The sequence below is a fragment of the Heterodontus francisci genome, chromosome 23 (assembly GCF_036365525.1).
Source record: "Heterodontus francisci isolate sHetFra1 chromosome 23, sHetFra1.hap1, whole genome shotgun sequence".
NCBI lineage: Eukaryota > Metazoa > Chordata > Chondrichthyes > Heterodontiformes > Heterodontidae > Heterodontus > Heterodontus francisci.
The window spans coordinates 64,718,964-64,738,059 of NC_090393.1; the positions used below are offsets into that span (position 1 = coordinate 64,718,964).

The 19,096-nt window shown below is 42.7% G+C and overlaps 1 protein-coding gene across 1 annotated transcript in view; it reads right to left on the reverse strand.

Annotated features, from left to right (window-relative positions):
• Positions 1-736: 736 nt before the first annotated feature.
• The window catches only part of LOC137383031 (glutathione hydrolase 1 proenzyme-like), a 90,374-nt gene continuing 72,014 nt past the window's right edge, over positions 737-19,096 (reverse strand). Inside the window, exons 7-10 of the mRNA XM_068055625.1 lie at positions 15,576-15,703; positions 5,745-5,857; positions 4,536-4,649; positions 737-892 (exon numbers count right to left, since the gene is read on the reverse strand). Coding sequence (XP_067911726.1) covers positions 740-892; positions 4,536-4,649; positions 5,745-5,857; positions 15,576-15,703 — 508 coding nt within the window. The 3' untranslated portion in view covers positions 737-739. The remainder of the gene's footprint in view (positions 893-4,535; positions 4,650-5,744; positions 5,858-15,575; positions 15,704-19,096) is intronic.

Here is a 19,096-nt window from a genome sequence, read left to right on the forward strand (position 1 = left end):
GCTCAGGAATTATGCAAATAAGATTAATAATTGATAACTGATAAAGCACAGCCTCAAACTCAAGCCATTCTCTTCCTGTCTAGATTTGGACTTGGAATTAGCTACCAAACCCGAAATAAAATTTAAAAATAATAGCTGCTTTGCAAACTAGAGTGGGTTGAATTTGTCTCTGATGAAGAATGAATGTTTTAATTTCCCATATCAGACATTACTGAGACCTCTTTAAATGAGATTAAAGTTTTTTTTGAACTAAGTGAAAGATATGGGGCAGTTTTGTGCTGAGTTCTCGATTGGGAATTGTCCAAACACAGTTCATGTCAAACTCTTACAGCCAGTAAAGAGAGATTTTCATCCCATCAGTCTGGCCTGGGCTGGATTTGGCTCCGAGTCTGAGAGCTGAAAATAAACTATTTAAATCTCTGTGCATCCATTTCCTGACCAACACTGCAGTTACTTTTAAAATTATTTCATTAATTTTATAAATGATGAGAAGATAGTTGAGGCTGTAATGTAGCCGATGTCTCCCTTTGCAACACATGTCTGTGTCTGCTTCAGCAAGATTGGCTTTTGCAGAGTAAAAGTGCAGTAAAAACAGTGCATTGGAAAAACATGATCGAAGGATTTGTTTATTGATTATATGGACATGGTGTGTCTCCCTGGGTTACTCATTCATAAATCTGCAATGTTGCTGTCTGTATGGACTTCAGCACAATTACAGGTTGTCGATTGCACAGGCCCATCAGTAACCTGCAGGTTTGCCACCTTTTCGATAGTCTGATTCAGCAAACCACTTTCCTTCATCTCTGACGATGGCCTGGACTGCAGCCCTTGATGTAAGCTTGGTTAACACCTTCAATGTATGGTGCCTCGCTTCTAAGCCCTCTTGTACAGCCTGAAAAACAATAGAAAAAGGTCATTATTTAAAACTGGGATTTAGTAATTAAAAATGTATTCCAGACTTTTCCTGTAATTTACTGATATTGGAATGGTATAGATGAGGAGAGGCTACATTTTGTGATGTTCTGTGCCAGTAGTGAGGCCTTGCCTAGTCAATGCATTGGAACAGGAAAAGCCCATTTAACCCCTCGAGCCTGCTTCACCATTCAATTAAATCATGGCTGATCTGCAGCTCAACTCTATTTACCTGTCTTTGATCCATATTCCTCAATACCCTCACTGAAACAAATCTATCAACACCAGTGTTCAAACCTCCAATTATCACCCCCACATCCACAGCCTTTTGGGGAAGAGAATTCCATATTTCTACTTCCCTTTGTGTGAAAAACTGCTTCCAGATTTCACACCTGAATGACCTAGTTCAAATTTTAAGATTACATATCTTCAGTTCTATTTCCCCCATCAGAGAAAATAGTCTCTGTATTTTCTTTATTATTCATTTCATGGGATGTGGGCGTCACTGGCTAGGCCAACATTTATTGCCCATCCCTAATTGCCCTTGAGAAGGTGGTGGTGAGCTGCCTTCTTGAACTGCTGCAGTCCATGTGAGGTAGGTACACCCACAGTGCTGTTAGGAAGGGAGTTCCAGGATTTTGACCCAGCGACAGTGAAGGAACGGCGATATAGTTCCCATGTCAGGATGGTGTGTGACTTGGACGGGAACTTGCAGGTGGTGGTTTTCCCATGCATTTGCTGCCCTTGTCCTTCTAGGTGATAGAGGTCGTGGGTTTGGAAGGTGCTGCCTGAGTAGCAACCCCATCAAATTGTTTTAACATTTTAAACACCTCGATCAGATCACCGCACAATCTTCTGCACTCAAAGAAATGCTAGCCCAGTTTATGCAAGATGACTTCATAATTTTACCCTCTAAGAGCCAGTGTCATATTGGAAGATATGGGCTGTGGGCTCACAATGTGCATCAGCTCCATGTATCCCCTCACCAGGAACAATGAGTCTTGCAAAATCTATCCTCTAGAGCCTCTTTAGGAATCTGGATAAAATTTATTCTGGACTGACCGAGTATTGCAATAAGTGAATATCTCCCAGAATTCACCATAAATGTTAATCTCAGTCTGAATTCTCTCAAGAGATTGAAAACTTGCATTTCTGAGGGAAGGTCTAGCAGATCTGTGGTCGGTCCTGGAATTAGGCCCTATATCATGGTTCACCAGCAGGTCCCCAACCAGGGTTCATGATCTCTTGATCACACTTTCATTTGCAACAAGTGATGATGGCTGTTGCAGAAAGCCAACAGACATTATTGCAATGGTCCTACCCCAGCAGCTCCTGTATTGCCTGGTTGTCCCTCTTCAGTTAAAGGCTAGATTGAGGTCTGCTGTAGCCTCCATGAGACTGGAAAACAGTTCAAATCACCAGACAAATATATGGCTGGAATGGCCTGAGACACAAGATCAGGCAGCTCCCAGCTAGGAGGGTAATGGGACACATGACCTCCAAGCATCCCTTACAACAGATCCTCCTCCCATGCTGAACATTAGCTCCTGGATGTAAAAAGACTGAACGGCTTTGCCTGCATGGCTTTCAGACTGGCCTGTTTCTAGCAATCAGAAATCATTCAGGCAAAACCATGTGAGCCAACACCAGAGCAGGTATAAGCAGTATGGTGACAGGAACAGAAATTTGTAATAGGTTGGGGTTAGATAGCTACATAGATCAAGGTAGAACTGCTCTCTTTGATCCATATCCCTCATTGCTGCTCTTTTAGCAAAGGCTTAATGTATTGGTATTGATGCAAATGCTCTTCAATGCTCAGTCTGTTGTTTCCACTAGTGGGGGAATCTCGAATGAGGGGACATAGTTACAGAATAAGGGGACACTCATTTAAAACTGACATGTGAAGGAATTTCTTCTCTCTGAGGGTAGTGAATGTCTGAAATTCTCTACCTCAGAGAGTTGTGGAGGCTAGATCACTGAAAGTATTTAAAGAGGAGGTAGATAGATTTTTGAAATATTGGGGAGTTGAGGGCTAGGAGGAGCTGGCATGAAAGAGGAGTTGAGGTCTGGGGCTGATCAGATATTTGAATGGCGGGGCAGGCTTGAGAGGCCGAATGGCCTACTCCTGCTCCTATTTCTTATGTTCTTATGTCTGTGCTGTGTTGGTTTATCATAGCTGATAGGAGTGCTTTGGTGATGACAATTTTAATTGGACAAGCACCAGGAAGATAACCAGAGTTATGTGCTAGTAACCTGTGTGGTTTTAGTTAATGAAACTCAAGCAGTGCACAGTTAGGGGTCCCTGGTCTTTGATTCTTGACAATCTGGGTTCTCCAAGCTTAAGTGTGGTGTTTCCCAATGGGGAATACACACATTTTCCATGACAGACCAATTGAAATGATATGGAATAATCTATGTAACAATTGTGACTACACTGAAAACAAATGCATTGGCTGCCCATCCCTAATTGCCCTTGGGAACGTGTTCTTGAACCGCTGCAGTCCATGTGGTGTGGGTATACCCACAGTGCTGCTAGGGAGGGAGTTCCAAGATTTTGATCCAACAACAGTGAAGGAACGGTGATATCATTCCAAGTCAGGATGGTGTGTGACTTGGAGGGGAACTTGCAGGTGGTGGTGTTCCCATGTGTCTGCTGCCCTTGTCCTCCAGATGGTAGAGGTTGTGGGTTTGGAAGGCGCTGTCGAAGGAGGCTTGGCGAGTTGCTGCAATGCATCTTGTTCCAAGTATTGGTTGGGCCACAGCTAAAATACTGTGAGTGGTTTTGGGCATCACATTATAGAAGGGACATTGAAGCCAGAGAGAACATTCAACATAGATTCATCAGGGTGATGCCAAGGTGGAAAACTTTAGTTATGAAGAGGGCTTGAGATTCTGGGAATATTTGGGAAGGCTAAGAGGAGATTTAGCAGAGGCATTTAATATTATGGAAGGCCTTAATAGAGTGAATAGGGAAATACTCTGGTTGTCACTAAGAGAAAGTAAAGAGAGGTGGAGTGATTGAGGGAGAGACTATTGCATCTTTTAAGGGAAGGTTGGATAAATATTTGAAACAGAGAAAGTTACAGGGCTACAAAAACAAGAAATGCTGGAATCGCTCAGCAGGTCTGGCAGCACCTGTGGAAAGAGAAGCCTTTCGGGTTAGTGATCCGAAACGTTAACTCTGCTTCTCTTTCCACAGATGCTGCCAGACCTGCTGAGTGATTCCAGCATTTCTTGTTTTTGTTTCAGATTTCCAGCATCCGCAGTATTTTGCTTTTAAGTTACAGGGCTAATTGGGTGAGTGTGGCCAGAGTGCAATTAGTTTTTAGTTGCTGTAGCAAAGAGCTGGCACAGACATGAATGAATGAGTGGCTGAATGACCACTTGCTGCTCTGTAAGCTCGTTCTATGGTAATAGATAGTGTATGAGATTCTTGAGACTTTTGAAACAGCCAGATTGATTGTTCCTTGCAGCTCTATACACATTCCTTTGCTCCATTATAGTAAATGGAAGAAGTTGGGAGGGGGCTGGGTAGGGGAGGAATACAATTGGTAGGTCCCTATGGAAACATTTACCAATAACCAGCCCATACACATCAGCATGTTCACAAAACATACACCAACCTTCTCCATCGCTTCCTCAACTCGGGTCTGATCACAGAATAGTTGATTGTGAACTCTGGGTTCAGTCACAGCTCGCTTAACATTGTAATTAAACCACAACGTGTTTATGATCACCTAGAAATACAAGAGGAACAGTGAATGCATCAGATAACAAGATAGTCTTCTCAAAAAATAATCTTCTAGTATTTCTTTGCCCTCTAGTTCTGTGCTGATCCTCATATTCCTTTAAACCAGGGTTGTCCAACATACAACCCGCCCAAGGTTCCTGTGGGTGTAAACTGTACCCAGACTGTTCCTCATCCTCACCAGGGCTCCGTGACTGCAGATGGGAAGCTTCCCTCTGTGAGACCGGCTTTTAAAAAAGATTGCAAGTCAGTTTCACAGCTGACAGATCCTGACATCTGGAACCGTAGTCTCTGAACTTGGGACAGATTCGGAGTTTTTTAAAAGCCCGCGGACAGATTCAGGGTTTTCTGGAGGGCTTTTAAAAAACTCTGAATCTGTCCAAAGTTCAGAGACTGCATTTCTGGATGTCAGGATGTGTCAGCTGTGAAACTGACTTGAGATTTAAAACAAACTGATCAACCATCTGCTGAGCGTTCCTGCTCTCTGCAACTGTCAGAGAGAGAGAGAGAGGGTGGTCAGAAAGAGAGAGAAAGGGGGGCAGAGAGAGAAGGGGGGACAGCGAGAGAGAGAGAAGGGGGACAAAGAGAAAGAGAGAGAGGGAACGGAGGATAGAGAGAGAAAGGGAAAGAGGGACAGAAAGAGGGGGGAGAGGGGGACAGAGAGAGAGGAGGAAAGGGGGACAGTGAGAGAGAGAGAGCAGAGAGAGAGGGGGACGGAGAGAGAGAGAGGGAGGGTGATCAAGATTACTCCTGAGAGAATGGCATCTATCCAGAATAATCTGCATCTCTACAACAAGTGTGCAGGCAAACATTGACTACTTGTGTGTATGCAAAAAAGTGCCAGGTATCTCAGTAAATCAGTATCCAACATAGTGACCAGAAAGTAAGTCAATAAATTAGTCTTCTCATTTAATACACCTTTGCTATTGTTTTGATTAATACTAAGATAAACTTTAGTGCCTTTATCTTTATGAAATTGTCTCATCAGCACCCCCCCTCCCCCCACCACGTGAGACAAAAATTGTATTATGGCCCCCCCACGCGATAAGGTTGGACAACCCTATTTTAAACCATCAGTACATACCAGAGCAATTGCCGTGGGGATCTTTGTTCCTCCTGAGGCTCCCACCACCATCTTCACTGACTTGTTTTTATCAAGTATAATGGAAGGGCACATAGAGGATAGGGGTGTCTTACCTATTGAGAAAGGAGATAGTTAAAAGACTAATATTCAGACACAGTGCTGAAATGTGTTGATATGGAACACCACAGCATCAGTTAGTTGAACTCCACTTGAATTATCATGGGGGGATTTTCTTTTTTTTAGAAGTTTATTCATGGGATGTCGGCATTGTTAGCAAATCCAGCATTTATTGCCTACCCCTAATTGCCCTTGAGAAGGTGCCGGAGTGATGCCTTCTTGAACCATTGCTGTCTGCATGGTGTAGGTGCAGCCACAGTGCTGTTAGGCAGGTGAGTTCCAGGATTTTGACCCAGCGACAATGAAGGAACTGTGACAAGTTTCCAGGTCAGGATGCTGTGTGGCTTGGAGGAGAATCTGCAGGTGGTGGTGTTCCCATGTTGCCCTACCCTGCCAAGCGGGCTGCTTTGTCCTGGATGATGTTGAGCTTCTGAGTGTTGTTGGAGCTGCACCCATCCAGGCAAGTGGAGAATATTCTATCACATAGAAACATAGAAAATAGGAGCAGGAGTAGGCCATTCGGCCCTTCGAGCCTGCTCCGCCATTCATTATGATCATGGCTGATCATCCAACTCAGTAACCTACTCCCACATTCGCCCCATATCCTTTGATCCCTTTAAACCCAAGAGCTATAGCTAACTCCTTCTTGAAAACATACAATGTTTTGGCTTCAACTGCTTTCTGTGGTAGTGAATTCCACAGGCTCACCACTCTCTGGGTGAAGAAATTTCTCCTCATCTCAGTCCTGAAAGGTTCACCCCGTATCCTTAGACTATGACCACTGGTCCTGGACTCCCCCACCATCGGGAACATCCATCCTGCATCTACCCTGTTAAGTCCTGTTAGAATTTTATAGGTTTCTATGAGATCCCCCCCCCCCTCACTCTTCTGAACTCCAGCAAATATAATCCTAACCGACTCAATCTCTCCTCATACGTCAGCCCCACCATCCCAGGAATCAGTCTGGCAAACCGTCACTGCACTCCCTCTATAGCAAGAACATCCTTCTTCAGATAAGGAGACCAAAACTGCACACAATATTCCAGGTGTGGCCTCACCAAGGCCCTGTATAATTGCAGCAAGACATTCCTGCTCCTGTACTCAAATCCTCTCGCTATGAAGGTCCAACATACCATTTGCCTTTTTTTTAGCACCTATTGGACCTGCACGCTTACCTTCAGTGAGTGGTGTACAAGAACACCCAGGTCTCGCTGCATATTCCCCTCTCTCAGTTTATAGCCATTCAGATAATAATCTGCCCTCCTGTTTTTGCTGCCAAAGTGGAGAACCTCACATTTATCCACATTATACTGCATCTGCCATGCATTAGCCCACTCACTCAACTTGTCCAAATCACCCTGAAGGCTCTCTGCATCCTCCTCACAACTCACCCTCCCACCCAGTGTTGGGTCATCTGCAAATTTGGAGATATTACATTTAGTTCCCTCATCTAAATCATTAATGTATATTGTGAATATCTGGGGTCCTAGCACCGATCCCTGCGGTACCCCACTAGTCTTAGTAAAGGAAACTACAAAGGTATGAGGTGCGAGTTGGCCATGACGGATTGGGAAACATTACTTAAAGGGATGACGGTGGATAGGCAATGGCAAACATTTAAAGAGTGCATGGATGAACTGCAACAATTGTTTGTCCCTGTCTAGCACAAAAGTAAAACAGGAAAGGTAGCCAAACCATGGCTTACAAGGGAAATTAGAGATAACATTAGATCCAAGGAAGAGGCATACAAATTTGCCAGGAAAAACAACAGACCTGAGGATTGGGAGCAGTTTAGAATTCAACAAAGGAGGACCAAGGGATTGATTAAGAAGGGGCAAATAGAGTACGAGAGCAAGCTTGCGGGGAACATAAAAATCGGCTGTAAAAGCTTCTATAGGTATGTGAAGAGAAAAAGATTGGTGAAGACAAATGTAGGTCCCTTACATTCAGAAACAGGGGAATTTATTATGGGGAATAAAAAAATGGCTGACCAACTAAATGCATACTTTGGTTCTGTCTTCACAAAGGAGGACACAAATATCATACCAGAAATGTTGGGGAACACAGAGCTTAGTGAGAGAGAGGAACTGAAAGAAATCAATATGAGTAGAGAAATGGTGTTGGGGAAATTGATGGAATTGAAGGTCAATAAATCCCCAAGGCCTGATGGTATGCATCCCAGAGTACTTAAGGAAGTGGCCCTAGAAATATCGAAACTATAGAATCTTGGAAGATGACCACCAATGCATCCATTATTTCTAGGGCCACTTCCTTAAGTACTCTGGGATGCAGACCATCAGGCCTTGGGGATTTATCGGCTTTCAATCCCATCAATTTCCCCAACACCATTTCTCTACTAATACTGAATTCCTCAGTTCTTCTCTCACTAAACCCTGTGTTCGCCAACATTTCTGGTATCTTTGTGTCATCCTTTGTGAAGACAGAACCAAGTATGCATTTAGTTGGCCAGCCATTTCTTTGTTCCAAAGAACAAAGAACAAAGAACAGTACAGCACAGGAGCAGGCCATACGGCCCTCCAAGCCTGCACCGATCTTGATGCCTGCCTAAACTAAAACCTTCTGCACTTCCAGGGTCCGTATACCTCTATTCCCATCCTACTCATGTATTTGTCAAGATGCCTCTTAAACGTCTCTATGGTACCTGCTTCCACCACCTCCCCCGGCAACAAGTTCCAGGCACTCACCACCCTCTGTGTAAAGAACTTGCCTCGCACATCCCCTCTAAACTTTGCCCCTCTCACCTTAAACCTATGTTCCCTAGTAACTGACTCTTCCACCCTGGGAAAAAACATCTGACTATCCACTCTATCCATGCCGCTTATAACTTTGTAAACCTCTATCATGTCGCCCCTCCACCTCCGTCGTTCCAGTGAAAACAATCTGAGTTTATCCAACCTCTCCTCATCGCTAATGCCCTCCAGACCAGGCAACATCCTGGTAAACCTCCTCTGTACCCTCTCCAAAGCCTCCACATCCTTCTGGTAGTGTGGCGACCAGAATTGCACGCAATATTCTAAGTGTAGCCTAACTAAAGTTCTGTACAGCTGCAGCATGAATTCATAAATTCATGAATTCCCCATCATAAATTCCCCTGTTTCTGACTATAAGGGACCTAAATTTGTCTTCACTAATCTTTTTCTCTTCACATACCTATAGAAACTTTGACAGTCAGTTTTTATCGCATTCCTGACTTGTACCTACTCGAAGGCAGAAAGGCTGTGGGGAGTGAGGAGGTGCTTTTCCTGACATATATTAATGACCTCGACCTTGGTGTATAGGGCACAATTTCAAAGTTTGCAGATAATACGAAACTTGGAAGCATTGTGAACTGTGAGGATAGTGTAGCATTTCAAAAGGACATAGACAAGTTGGTGGAATGGGCAGACAAGTGGCAGATGAAGTTCAATGCAGAGAAATGTGAAGTGATTCATTTTGGTAGGAAGAACATGGAGAGACAGTATAGAATAAAGGGTACAATTCTAAAAGGGGTGCAAGAACAGAGGGACCTGGGTGTATCTGTGCATAACTCATTGAAGGTGGCAGGAGAGGTTGAGAGAGCTGTTAATAAAGCATACAGTATCCTGGGCTTTATTAATAGAGGCTTAGAGATCAAGAGCAAGGAAGTTATGAAGAACTTGTATAAGACACTAGTTCGGCCTCAGCTGGAGTATTGCGTCCAATTTTGGGCACCGCACTTGAGGAAATATATGAGGGCATTGGAGAGAGTACAGAAAAGATTCATGAGAATGGTTCCAGGGATGAAGAATTTTAGTTATGAAGATAGATTGGAGAAGATAGGACTGTTTTCCTTGGAGAAGAGAAGGCTGAGAGGTGATTTGATCGAGGTATTCAAAATCATGAGGGGTCTGGACAGGGTAGATAGAGAGAAACTGTTTCCACTCATGAAAGGATCGAGAACAAGAGGGCACAGATTTAAGTATTTGGTAAGGAAAACTTTTTCACGCAAAGAGTGGTAAGGTCTGGAATGCGCTGCCTGAGAACATGGTACAGTGAAACTTGTCTATTGATCCCTTACGGTATTGTTCCATTCCAAGTTTGAAAAAAACAACAAACGCATGCACACTCACTAAAAAGTATGGTTAAGAGGTCTTTAAAATCAGTTTCACTGCATGTCAGACTGCCTTGTTTTCATTGCTCTATAATTTGTTCGAAAATTAATTAATTTTGTCAAGTTGTGAATGCTAAAATTTTTATCAAAGGATGTAATTGTAAAACTAATCATGGACGTTAATAGTGATACTAAATTATGGAAAATGTAATCCTCTTATTTAGTCCATCATAATTTTCAAATTTTCCTTTTTTGAAAAGAATATTACTACCAGTGATATTGCAATTTAATATGTGCAGGGTACAGATAGCTAAATGCTGAGAATATCTTGATAAAATTGTGATAACTATAATTGTTCAATTGCTTGCTTTAGTTGAAAATTAAAGGGATGAGACTAGTTATGTTTGCATCCATGTAGGGGTATGGTGGAGGTAGGTTCAACTGAAGCATTCAAAAGGGAATTAAACTGTTATATGAAAAGGAAGAATGTGCAGGGGTACGGGGAGAAGGCAGAGGAATGGAACTGAGGGAATTGCTCTTTCAGAGAGCCGGTGCGGACAAGATGGCCTCCTTCTGTGCTGTAACAATTATGTGATTCTGTGAGTCACTCATCTCAGAATACCCAGTCTCTGACCTGCTCTTGTAGCCACATCATTTATGCGGCTAGTCCAGTTAAATTTTAGGTCAATGGTAACCCCCAGGATGTTGATGATGCAGGATTCAGTGATGGTAATGCCATTGCATCTCAAGGGGAGGTGGTTAGACTCTCTCTTGTTGGAGATGGCCATTGCCTAGCACTTAGGTGGGGAGTAATATTCGCACCATCGACCAACCAGCCTGAATATTGTCCAGGTCTTTCTGCGTACAGGCACGGACAGCTTCATTATCTGAGAAATTGCAGATGGAACTGAACACTGCAATCATCAGCAATCATTCCCATTCTGACCTTATGATGGAGAGAAGGTCATTGATGAAGTAGCTGAGGGCACAGAGTGTTACGAAGGGAGTTTGGTAATTGAGGGACTATGGTAAGGAGTGGAACATAACTTAAGAAAGAAATATGAGTGCACAGAGTATAAAGTGTGCATTTGGTGCATGAGGCTTTCCTGCCTCCCTCCCTTCTTCCCTGCCTCCCTCCCTTCCTCCCTCCCCTCCTTCCTTCCTTCCTCTCTCCCCTCCCATCCTCCCTCCCTTCCTGCCTCCCTCCCTTCCCTCCTTTCCTCCTCCCTTCCTTCCTTCTTTCCTTCCTCCCTTCCTCCCACCCTCCCTCCTTTTTTCAGCCTCCAGTAGCTGTCTCTCTCTTCGGTACAGGGGAAGAAGTTGATTGGTGAGTTATTTTACTTCTCATTGTAATAAAAAGTTTTTCAAGTTAGATCACGGCAGGTCAGCCTGGCCAAATGCAATGTACGTCCTGCAGTATGTAGAACGTCATGGATGCACCACGTGTCCTCGACGAACACATCTGCATAAGTGTCACTGGATGCAGAAGCTTGAGCTCCGGGTTTTGGAACTTGAGCAGCGGCTGGAGTCACTGTTGTGCATCCGCGAGGCAGAGAACTACGTGGACAGCACGTTTAGGGAGGTGGTCACACCACAGGTTAAGAGCATGCAGGCAGAGAGGGAATGGGTGACCACCAGGCAGTCTAAGAGAACCAGGCAGGCAGTGCAGGCGTCCCCTGAGTCTATCCTGCTTGCTAATTGCTTTCCCATTTTGGATACCAGTAACAGTGATGGTTCCTCGGGGGAGTGCAGCCAGAGCAAAATCCGTGGCACCGCGGGTGGCTCAGCTGCACAGGAGGGAAGGAAGAAGAGTGGAAGAGCATTGCTGATAGGGGATTCGATAGTCAGGGGATCAGATAGGTGTTTCTGTGGCAGTAAACGTGACTCCAGGATGGTGTGTTGCCTCCCTGGTGTCATGGAGCAGCTGCAGGACATCCTTCTGGGGGAGGGTGAACAGCCAGAGGTCATGGCCCACATTGGTGCCAATGGCATAGGTAGGAAAAGGCATGAGGTCCTGAAAGCAGATTTTAGGGAGTTAGGAAGGAAATTAAAAAGCAGGACCTCCAAAGCAGTAATCTCAGGATTACTCCCAGTGCCATGTGCTAATGAGCATAGGAATAGGAGGATTGATCGATTGAACATGTGGCTAGAGAATTGGTGTAGGAGGGAGGGCATCAGATTTCTGAGACATTGGGACCGGTTCTGGGGCAGGTGGAACCTAAATAAGATGGACGGGTTACAAGTTAACAGGACTGGGACTAATATCCTCGCAGCCAGATTTGCTAGTGCTTTTGGGGAGGGTTTAAATTATCTTGTCAAGGGGATGGGAACCTGAGGGGTAGCTCAAATTGGAAGGAAGTAAAGTTGGTAACAGGAGGTAGAAAAGTAGCAAGTGACATTGGAAGGCAGGTGAACCAAAGGCGAGCATCAACTAGGCTTAGAATGCAGATTAATGTCAAGACGACAAGGTTAAGGGCACTCAAACTGAATGCACACAGCATTCGTATCAAGGTAGATGATTTAAAGGCCTAAAAAAAGAGGTAAATGGGTATGCTCTAACTGCCATAACGGAAATGTGGCTACAGGATGACCAAGACTGGGATTCAAGGATATTCAACATTTAGGAAGGATAGGCAAAAAGGAAAAGGAGGTGGCGTTGCACTAATAATAAGGGATTGGGTCAGTACATTAGTAAGGGAGGATCTCAGATCTGAAGAACAAAATGTGGAATCTGTTTGGGTGAAGCTAAGAAACAGCAAGGGGAAGCAAACATTGGTAGGAGTTGTTTATAGGCCATTAAACAGTACTGGTAGTGTGGGGCATGGTATTAATCAGGAGATTAGAGAAGCATGTAGCATGGGTAATACAGTAATCACGGGTGACTTCAATCTGCATATAGACTGGTTAAACCAAATGAGCACTAATGCTGTGGAGGACATGTTTCTGGACTGCGTTAGAGATGGTTTTCCAGAGCAGTATGTTGAGGAACCAACTAGAGAACAGGTTATTTTAGATCTAGTATTATGTAATGAGAAAGGGCTAATTAATAATCTTGTTGTAAAAGAACCTTTAGGGATGAGTGACCATAATACGATAGAATTTTACATTATGTTTGAAAGTGAGGTAGTTCAATCAGAAGCCAGGGTGTTAAATTTGAACAAAGGAAATTATGAAGGTATGAGGGGCAAATTGGCTGAGGTGCATTTGGAAAATACATTAAACGGTATGAAAGTACATAGGCAATAGATAGTCTTTAAAGAAATATTGCATACTTTACAGCAACTATACATTCCTTCAAGGCACAAAAACCCCAAAAGTAAAGGCAGTCAACTATGGATAACAAAGCACGTTAAGGATTGTATAAGATTAAAAGAAAAAGCCAGAAATAGTAGTAAACCTGAGGATTGGGAGTATTTTAGAATACAGCAAAGGAGGACGAAGAAACTGATAAAGAAAGGGAGAATAGAATATGAATGTAAGTTCGCAAAAAATATAAAAACAGACTATAAAAGCTTCTACAGGTACGTATAAAGGAAACGTTTGGCTAAGACAAATGTGGGTCCGTTACAGGCAAAGTCAGGAGAATTTATATTGGGGAATAGAGAAATAGCAGAGAAGCTAAATGATTACTTTCTGTCTGTCTTCACTGAGGAAGATACAAGAAATCTCCCAGAATTAGAGATCCAAGGGATTTGGGGGAATGAGTAATTAAAGGAAATTAGTATTAGTAAGAAGGTTGTATTGGAGAAATTAATGGGGCTGAAGGTTGATAAGTCCCCAGGACCTGATATTCTACATCCCAGAATGTTGAAAGAGGTAGCTATGGAGATAGTGGATGCATTGGTGATCATCTTCCAAAATTCTGTAGATTCTGGAGTGGTTCCTGCAGATTGGAAGGTTGCAAATGTTATTTAAGGAAGGAGGGAGAGAGAAAACAGGGAATTACAGACCTGTTAGCCTTACATCAGTCATTGGGAAATGCTAGAATCTATTCTAAAGGATGTGATAAATGGACACTTGGATAATAATGATCTGATTGGGCATAGTCAACATGGATTTATGAATGGGAAATCATGTTTGATGAACCTGCTGGAGTTTTTTGAGGATGTTACTAACAGAATTGATAAAGGGAAGAGGGTGGAGGTAGTATACTTGGATTTTCAGAAGGCTTTTGATAAAGTTTTCCACAGGAGGTTGGAAAACAAAATTAAAGCACATGGGATAGGAGGTAATATACTGGCATGGAGTAAGGATTGATTAACAGGCAGAAAACAGACAGTAGGAATAAATGGGTGATTCTCACATTAGCAGGCTGTGACTAGGGGGGTACCGCAGGGATCAGTGCTTGGGTCCCAGCTCTTCACAATATATATCAATGATTTGGATGTGGGGACCAAATGTAGTATTTCCAAGTTCGTGGATGACACAAAACTAAGTGGGAATGTGTGTTGTGAGGAAGATGCAAAGCGGCTTCAAGGGGATTTAGACAAACTTAGTGGATGGGTAAGAACGTGGCAGATGGAATATATTGTGGAAAACTGTGAGGTTATCCACTTTGGTAGGAGGGATAGACGTGCATTGTATTTCTTACATGACAAGAGATTAGAAAGTGTAGATGTACAAAGGGACCTGGGTGTCCTTATCAGTAAATCACTGCTGTGCCCAGTTCACTCAGACATTTCTTGATATGATGTGGAGTGAATGGAGTTGGCTAAAGACTGGTACCTGTGATGGTGGGGAACTCAGCAGAAGGCTGAGATGGATCATCCACTTGGAACTTCTGGCTGAAGATCGTTGCAAACGCTTCAGCCTTGTCTTTTGCCTTCATGTGCTGTGCTCCACTATCATTGAGGCTGGGGATATTTGTGCAGCCTCCTCCTCCCATTAGTTAATTGTGTACCACCATTCATGACTGTAGAGTGTTGATCTGATCGGTTGGCTGTGAGATTGTTCAGGCATGTAGTTCCACATTAATTAGCAACTGGGGATCAGTGGCATTAAATGATCGTTTCCATAACAGCCTGGGTTCAAACCCTGAATTTTGCAGAGTTAGCTGATCTCAGCCAGGAAGGCAATTGGATTTTATAACTAAACTCAGCATCAACTCCATTCACTCCACATCATATCAAGAAATGGCTGAGCTGCAATGCAACTATGATCTAATTGAATGGCAGAGCAGGCCAGAGGGGCTGAATAGCCTCCACCTGTTCTTAATGTCCCTGTATTACTATTCGACTGATAACCTCTGACCCCATTTTGTTCCCTTTTTCTTTGCAGGTTTGGTTTCAACTCCTTTTTCTCTTGTTTTGGTTTTTGATTGGCAGTAGTTCATCATTCTGCCATTCAAAAATCCCCTAGACACAACTTTTATTTCTTTACTGGTCCCATCACCAGTCCTACTGGTGTTGTGCATCATCCCTTTTGCCATTTAATCTCTCCTTTCTTCCACCCTATCAGACCTTCCCTTTTGTTCTTTTTCACATCCTCCCCCCCTTCACTTGCTTAAAATCGATTACGTTTCTAACATTCCTAAAACGTTAACTCTGTTTCTGTCCACAGACCTGCTGAACATTTCCAGCTCTTTTTGTTTTTATTCAGATTTCCGTAGTATTTTGCTTTTGTACCTGGTTTGATGAAATTGGCTGGGGAAGGTGGAACATCAAACCCTTTCCGTTTGCCTGGCCAAGAAAAGTCATGGATTTGATTATTGAAAATGATTCCATTCGTGCTGGACCTCACATACGACCCAAAGCTGCAAAAAAAAAGTTTTCTTACAGGAAACATTCCTCATTCCACCCACCCTGTATATAGAAGCAGCCATCCTTGGCTGGTGGGTATTCAGGACCAACCCAGAGACAGATTGGTACCAAATATCACTCCTTACTTTCACACAATTCAAGTCTTTTAAAATCCACAAATGATAACAAATTCTAATTAACAGTGCTTTGTTTTGAAGTGATTTTATAAACTTGTGCCGTCAGCAGGAGTCTCAATGGGCAACTGTAGTTACTAAAGGTTCAGGCATTAATTGCCCCTGGTTTTCTAACCATTTATTCCAATGGACAATCCTGGAAAATGTGCCCCGAAACCAGCCATAAGTGCTTCTGGCTGGCAAGGTTCCCAGCTGCCAGAGTGGATTCTTCAAACTGGCACTTTACAGACTTACTGCAGCAATGAGTGTTTGGTCATACCATTTTCAATAATAAATTATAGAGAATTTTACAGCATAAAAACAGGCCATTCAGTGAACTGGTCTATGCCGGTGTTTATGCTCCACATGAGCCTCCTCCGACATTACTCTGGCTCATCCTATCAGTATATCCATCTCCCTTTCTCCCTCAGGTACTTTACTAGCTTCACTTTAAATGCATTGATGCTATTCACCTCAACTACTCCATGTGGTAGCGAGATCCACATTCTAACAATTATCTGGATAAAGAGATTTCTCCTGAATTCTTTATCCGATTTATTAGTGACTATCTTATACTAATGACCCTTAGTTTTGGACTCCCCCAACAAATGGAAACATCTTCTCTTCGTCTACCCTATCAAACCCTTTCAGAATTTTGAAGACCTCTATTAGATCGCACCCTCTGCCTTCTCATTTCTAGAGACTTGTTCAGACTTTCCTAATAGTTGTAACCTCGCAGATCTGGCATCAATCTTGTAAATCTTCTCTGCCAGTTCTCCAAAGCCTTTATGTTGTTTTAGTAATATGGAGAGATAATTGTTCACCGTACTCTAAGTGTGGATATATGATGTCGCTCTGTCTTCTACTGCAACCCAGGCACAGCGTAACCCTCCCCACATTGAATCAGCTGCAGTAATACTCGATGCCCCTTTCCTACAACTCCTCTGCTCTCCAGTAACACAGCAGCATCAGTTTTCACATTCTATTATCATTGCTACCTACTGGAGCCATTGTTCAGATGGATTAAGTAGGTACAATCTGGAGATACAATGCAAACTACACATGAACATAAGAAATAGGAGCAGGAGTCAACCATTCAGCATCAAGCCTACTCCACCATTCAATACCATCATGGTTGATCTTCTGCCTCAATTCCACTTTCCTGCCCACTTCCCATATCCCTTGATTCCCTGAGAGACCAAAAATCTGTCTATCCCAGCCTTGAATATATTGGATGGAGCATCCACAACTCTCTGGTGTAGAGAATTCCAAAGATTCACAACCCTTTAAGTGAAGAAATTTTGCCTCATCTCAGTTCTAAACGATCAGCCGCTTATCCTGAGACTGTGTCCCCGTGTTCTAGATTCTGCAGCCAGGGGCACCAACCTCCCAGCATCTACCCTATCAAGCGCATTCTGAATCTTATATGTTTGAATAAGATCACTTCTCATTCTTCTAAACTCTAGAGAGTATTGACCCAAGTTACTCAGCCATTCATTCCAGGAATTAATCTAGTGAAACTCCACTGTATCACTTCTAAGGCAAGTATACCCTTCCTTAAATATGGAGACAGTACTCCAGGTGTGTTCTCACCAAAGCCCTGTTCCATTGTAGAAAGACTTCCTTCTTCTTGTACTTGAATCCCCTTGCAATAAAGGCCAAAATGTCATTTGCCTTCCTAATTGTTTGCTGTACCTGCATGGCAACTTCTTGTGTTCCTTGTATGTGTACACCCAAGTCTCTCTGAACATCAACATATCGAAGTTTCATGCCTTTTAAAAATACCCTGCTGTTCTGTTCTGTTCTTACTACCAAAGTGAATAAACTCACACTTCCCTACATTATACTCCATTTGCCACCTTGTTACCCACTCACTTAACCTGTCTATATCTCTTTGCAGGCTCTTTGTGTCCTCCTCACAGCTTACACTCCCACCTAGCTTTGTACAGTTAGCAAACTTGGATACATTACTTTCGGTCTCTTCATCTAAGTAATTAATATAGATTGTAAATAGCACTGATCCTTGCAACACTCCACTCGTCAAAGCCTAGTAATTTAAAAATTCCTATTCCTACTGTCTGCTTCCTGTCTATTAACCAATCCTCTATCCATGCTAATATATTACCCCCAACTCCATGAGCCCTTATCTTGTTTAAGGACCTTTTGTGTGACACCTTATCAAATGCCTTTTGGAAATCCAAGTATACTACATCTACTAGTTCCCTTTATCTATCACTTTCGTGATACCATATTGATTCTGTCCAATCAGATTGTCATTTTCTAAGTGCATTGTTAAGACTTCCTTCATAATAGATGCCAGCATTTCACTGATGACTGATGTCAGGCTAACTGTCCTGTAGTTCCCTGTTTTCTCTCTTCCTCTTTTCTTGAATAGCGGTATTACATTTGCTAATTTCCAATCCACTGGAACTACTAGAGAATTTTGGAAAATCATATCCAGCGCATCCACTATCTCTGCAGCTACCTCTTTTGAACCCTAGGATGGAGGTCAACAGGCCCTGGGGATATGTCGGATTTTAGACCCTTAAGTTTCTCCAATAGTTTTTCTCTGCTGATATCAATTACTGTAAGTTCCCCACTCTTCTTAGCCCCTTGGTTACTCTCTATTTCTGGTCTGAAAGTTGTGTCTTACACATGTTCAATGACTCTGCCATTTCCTCCTTCCCTTTTTAATCAACTTTTTGGTCGCCCTTTTCTGGTTTCTAAAACACTTCCAATCTTTAGGCTTACAACTGTTCTTTGCAACATTATAAACCTTTTCTTTTAATCTAATACTATCTTTAACCTCTTTGGTAAGCCACGAATAGATCTTTCTTGCTGAACTTTTGTTTTTTTAATGGAATGTATTTTTATTGAACATTTCGAATTGTTTCTTTAAATGTTTCCCATTTTTATTTACTGTCATACCTTTTAGTCTATTTACCAATCAACCTCATACCTGTGTAATTGGCTTTGTGAAAGTTTAAGATTCTTGTTTGGGACTGGAGTATGTCAGTTTGGAGCATGTTGTTTTCAAACATAACATGGAATTCAATTCCATTGTGATTACTTTTTCCCAGCAGACCTTTTACTGTGAGATTGCTAATTAACCCTGCTTCATTGCACAATACTAGATCTAAAAAAGCTTTATCCCTTCTTGGTTCCACAACGTATTGTTCCAGGAAACTGTCACAAAAGCATTTGACAGACTTATCTTCCAGACTACCTTTGCCA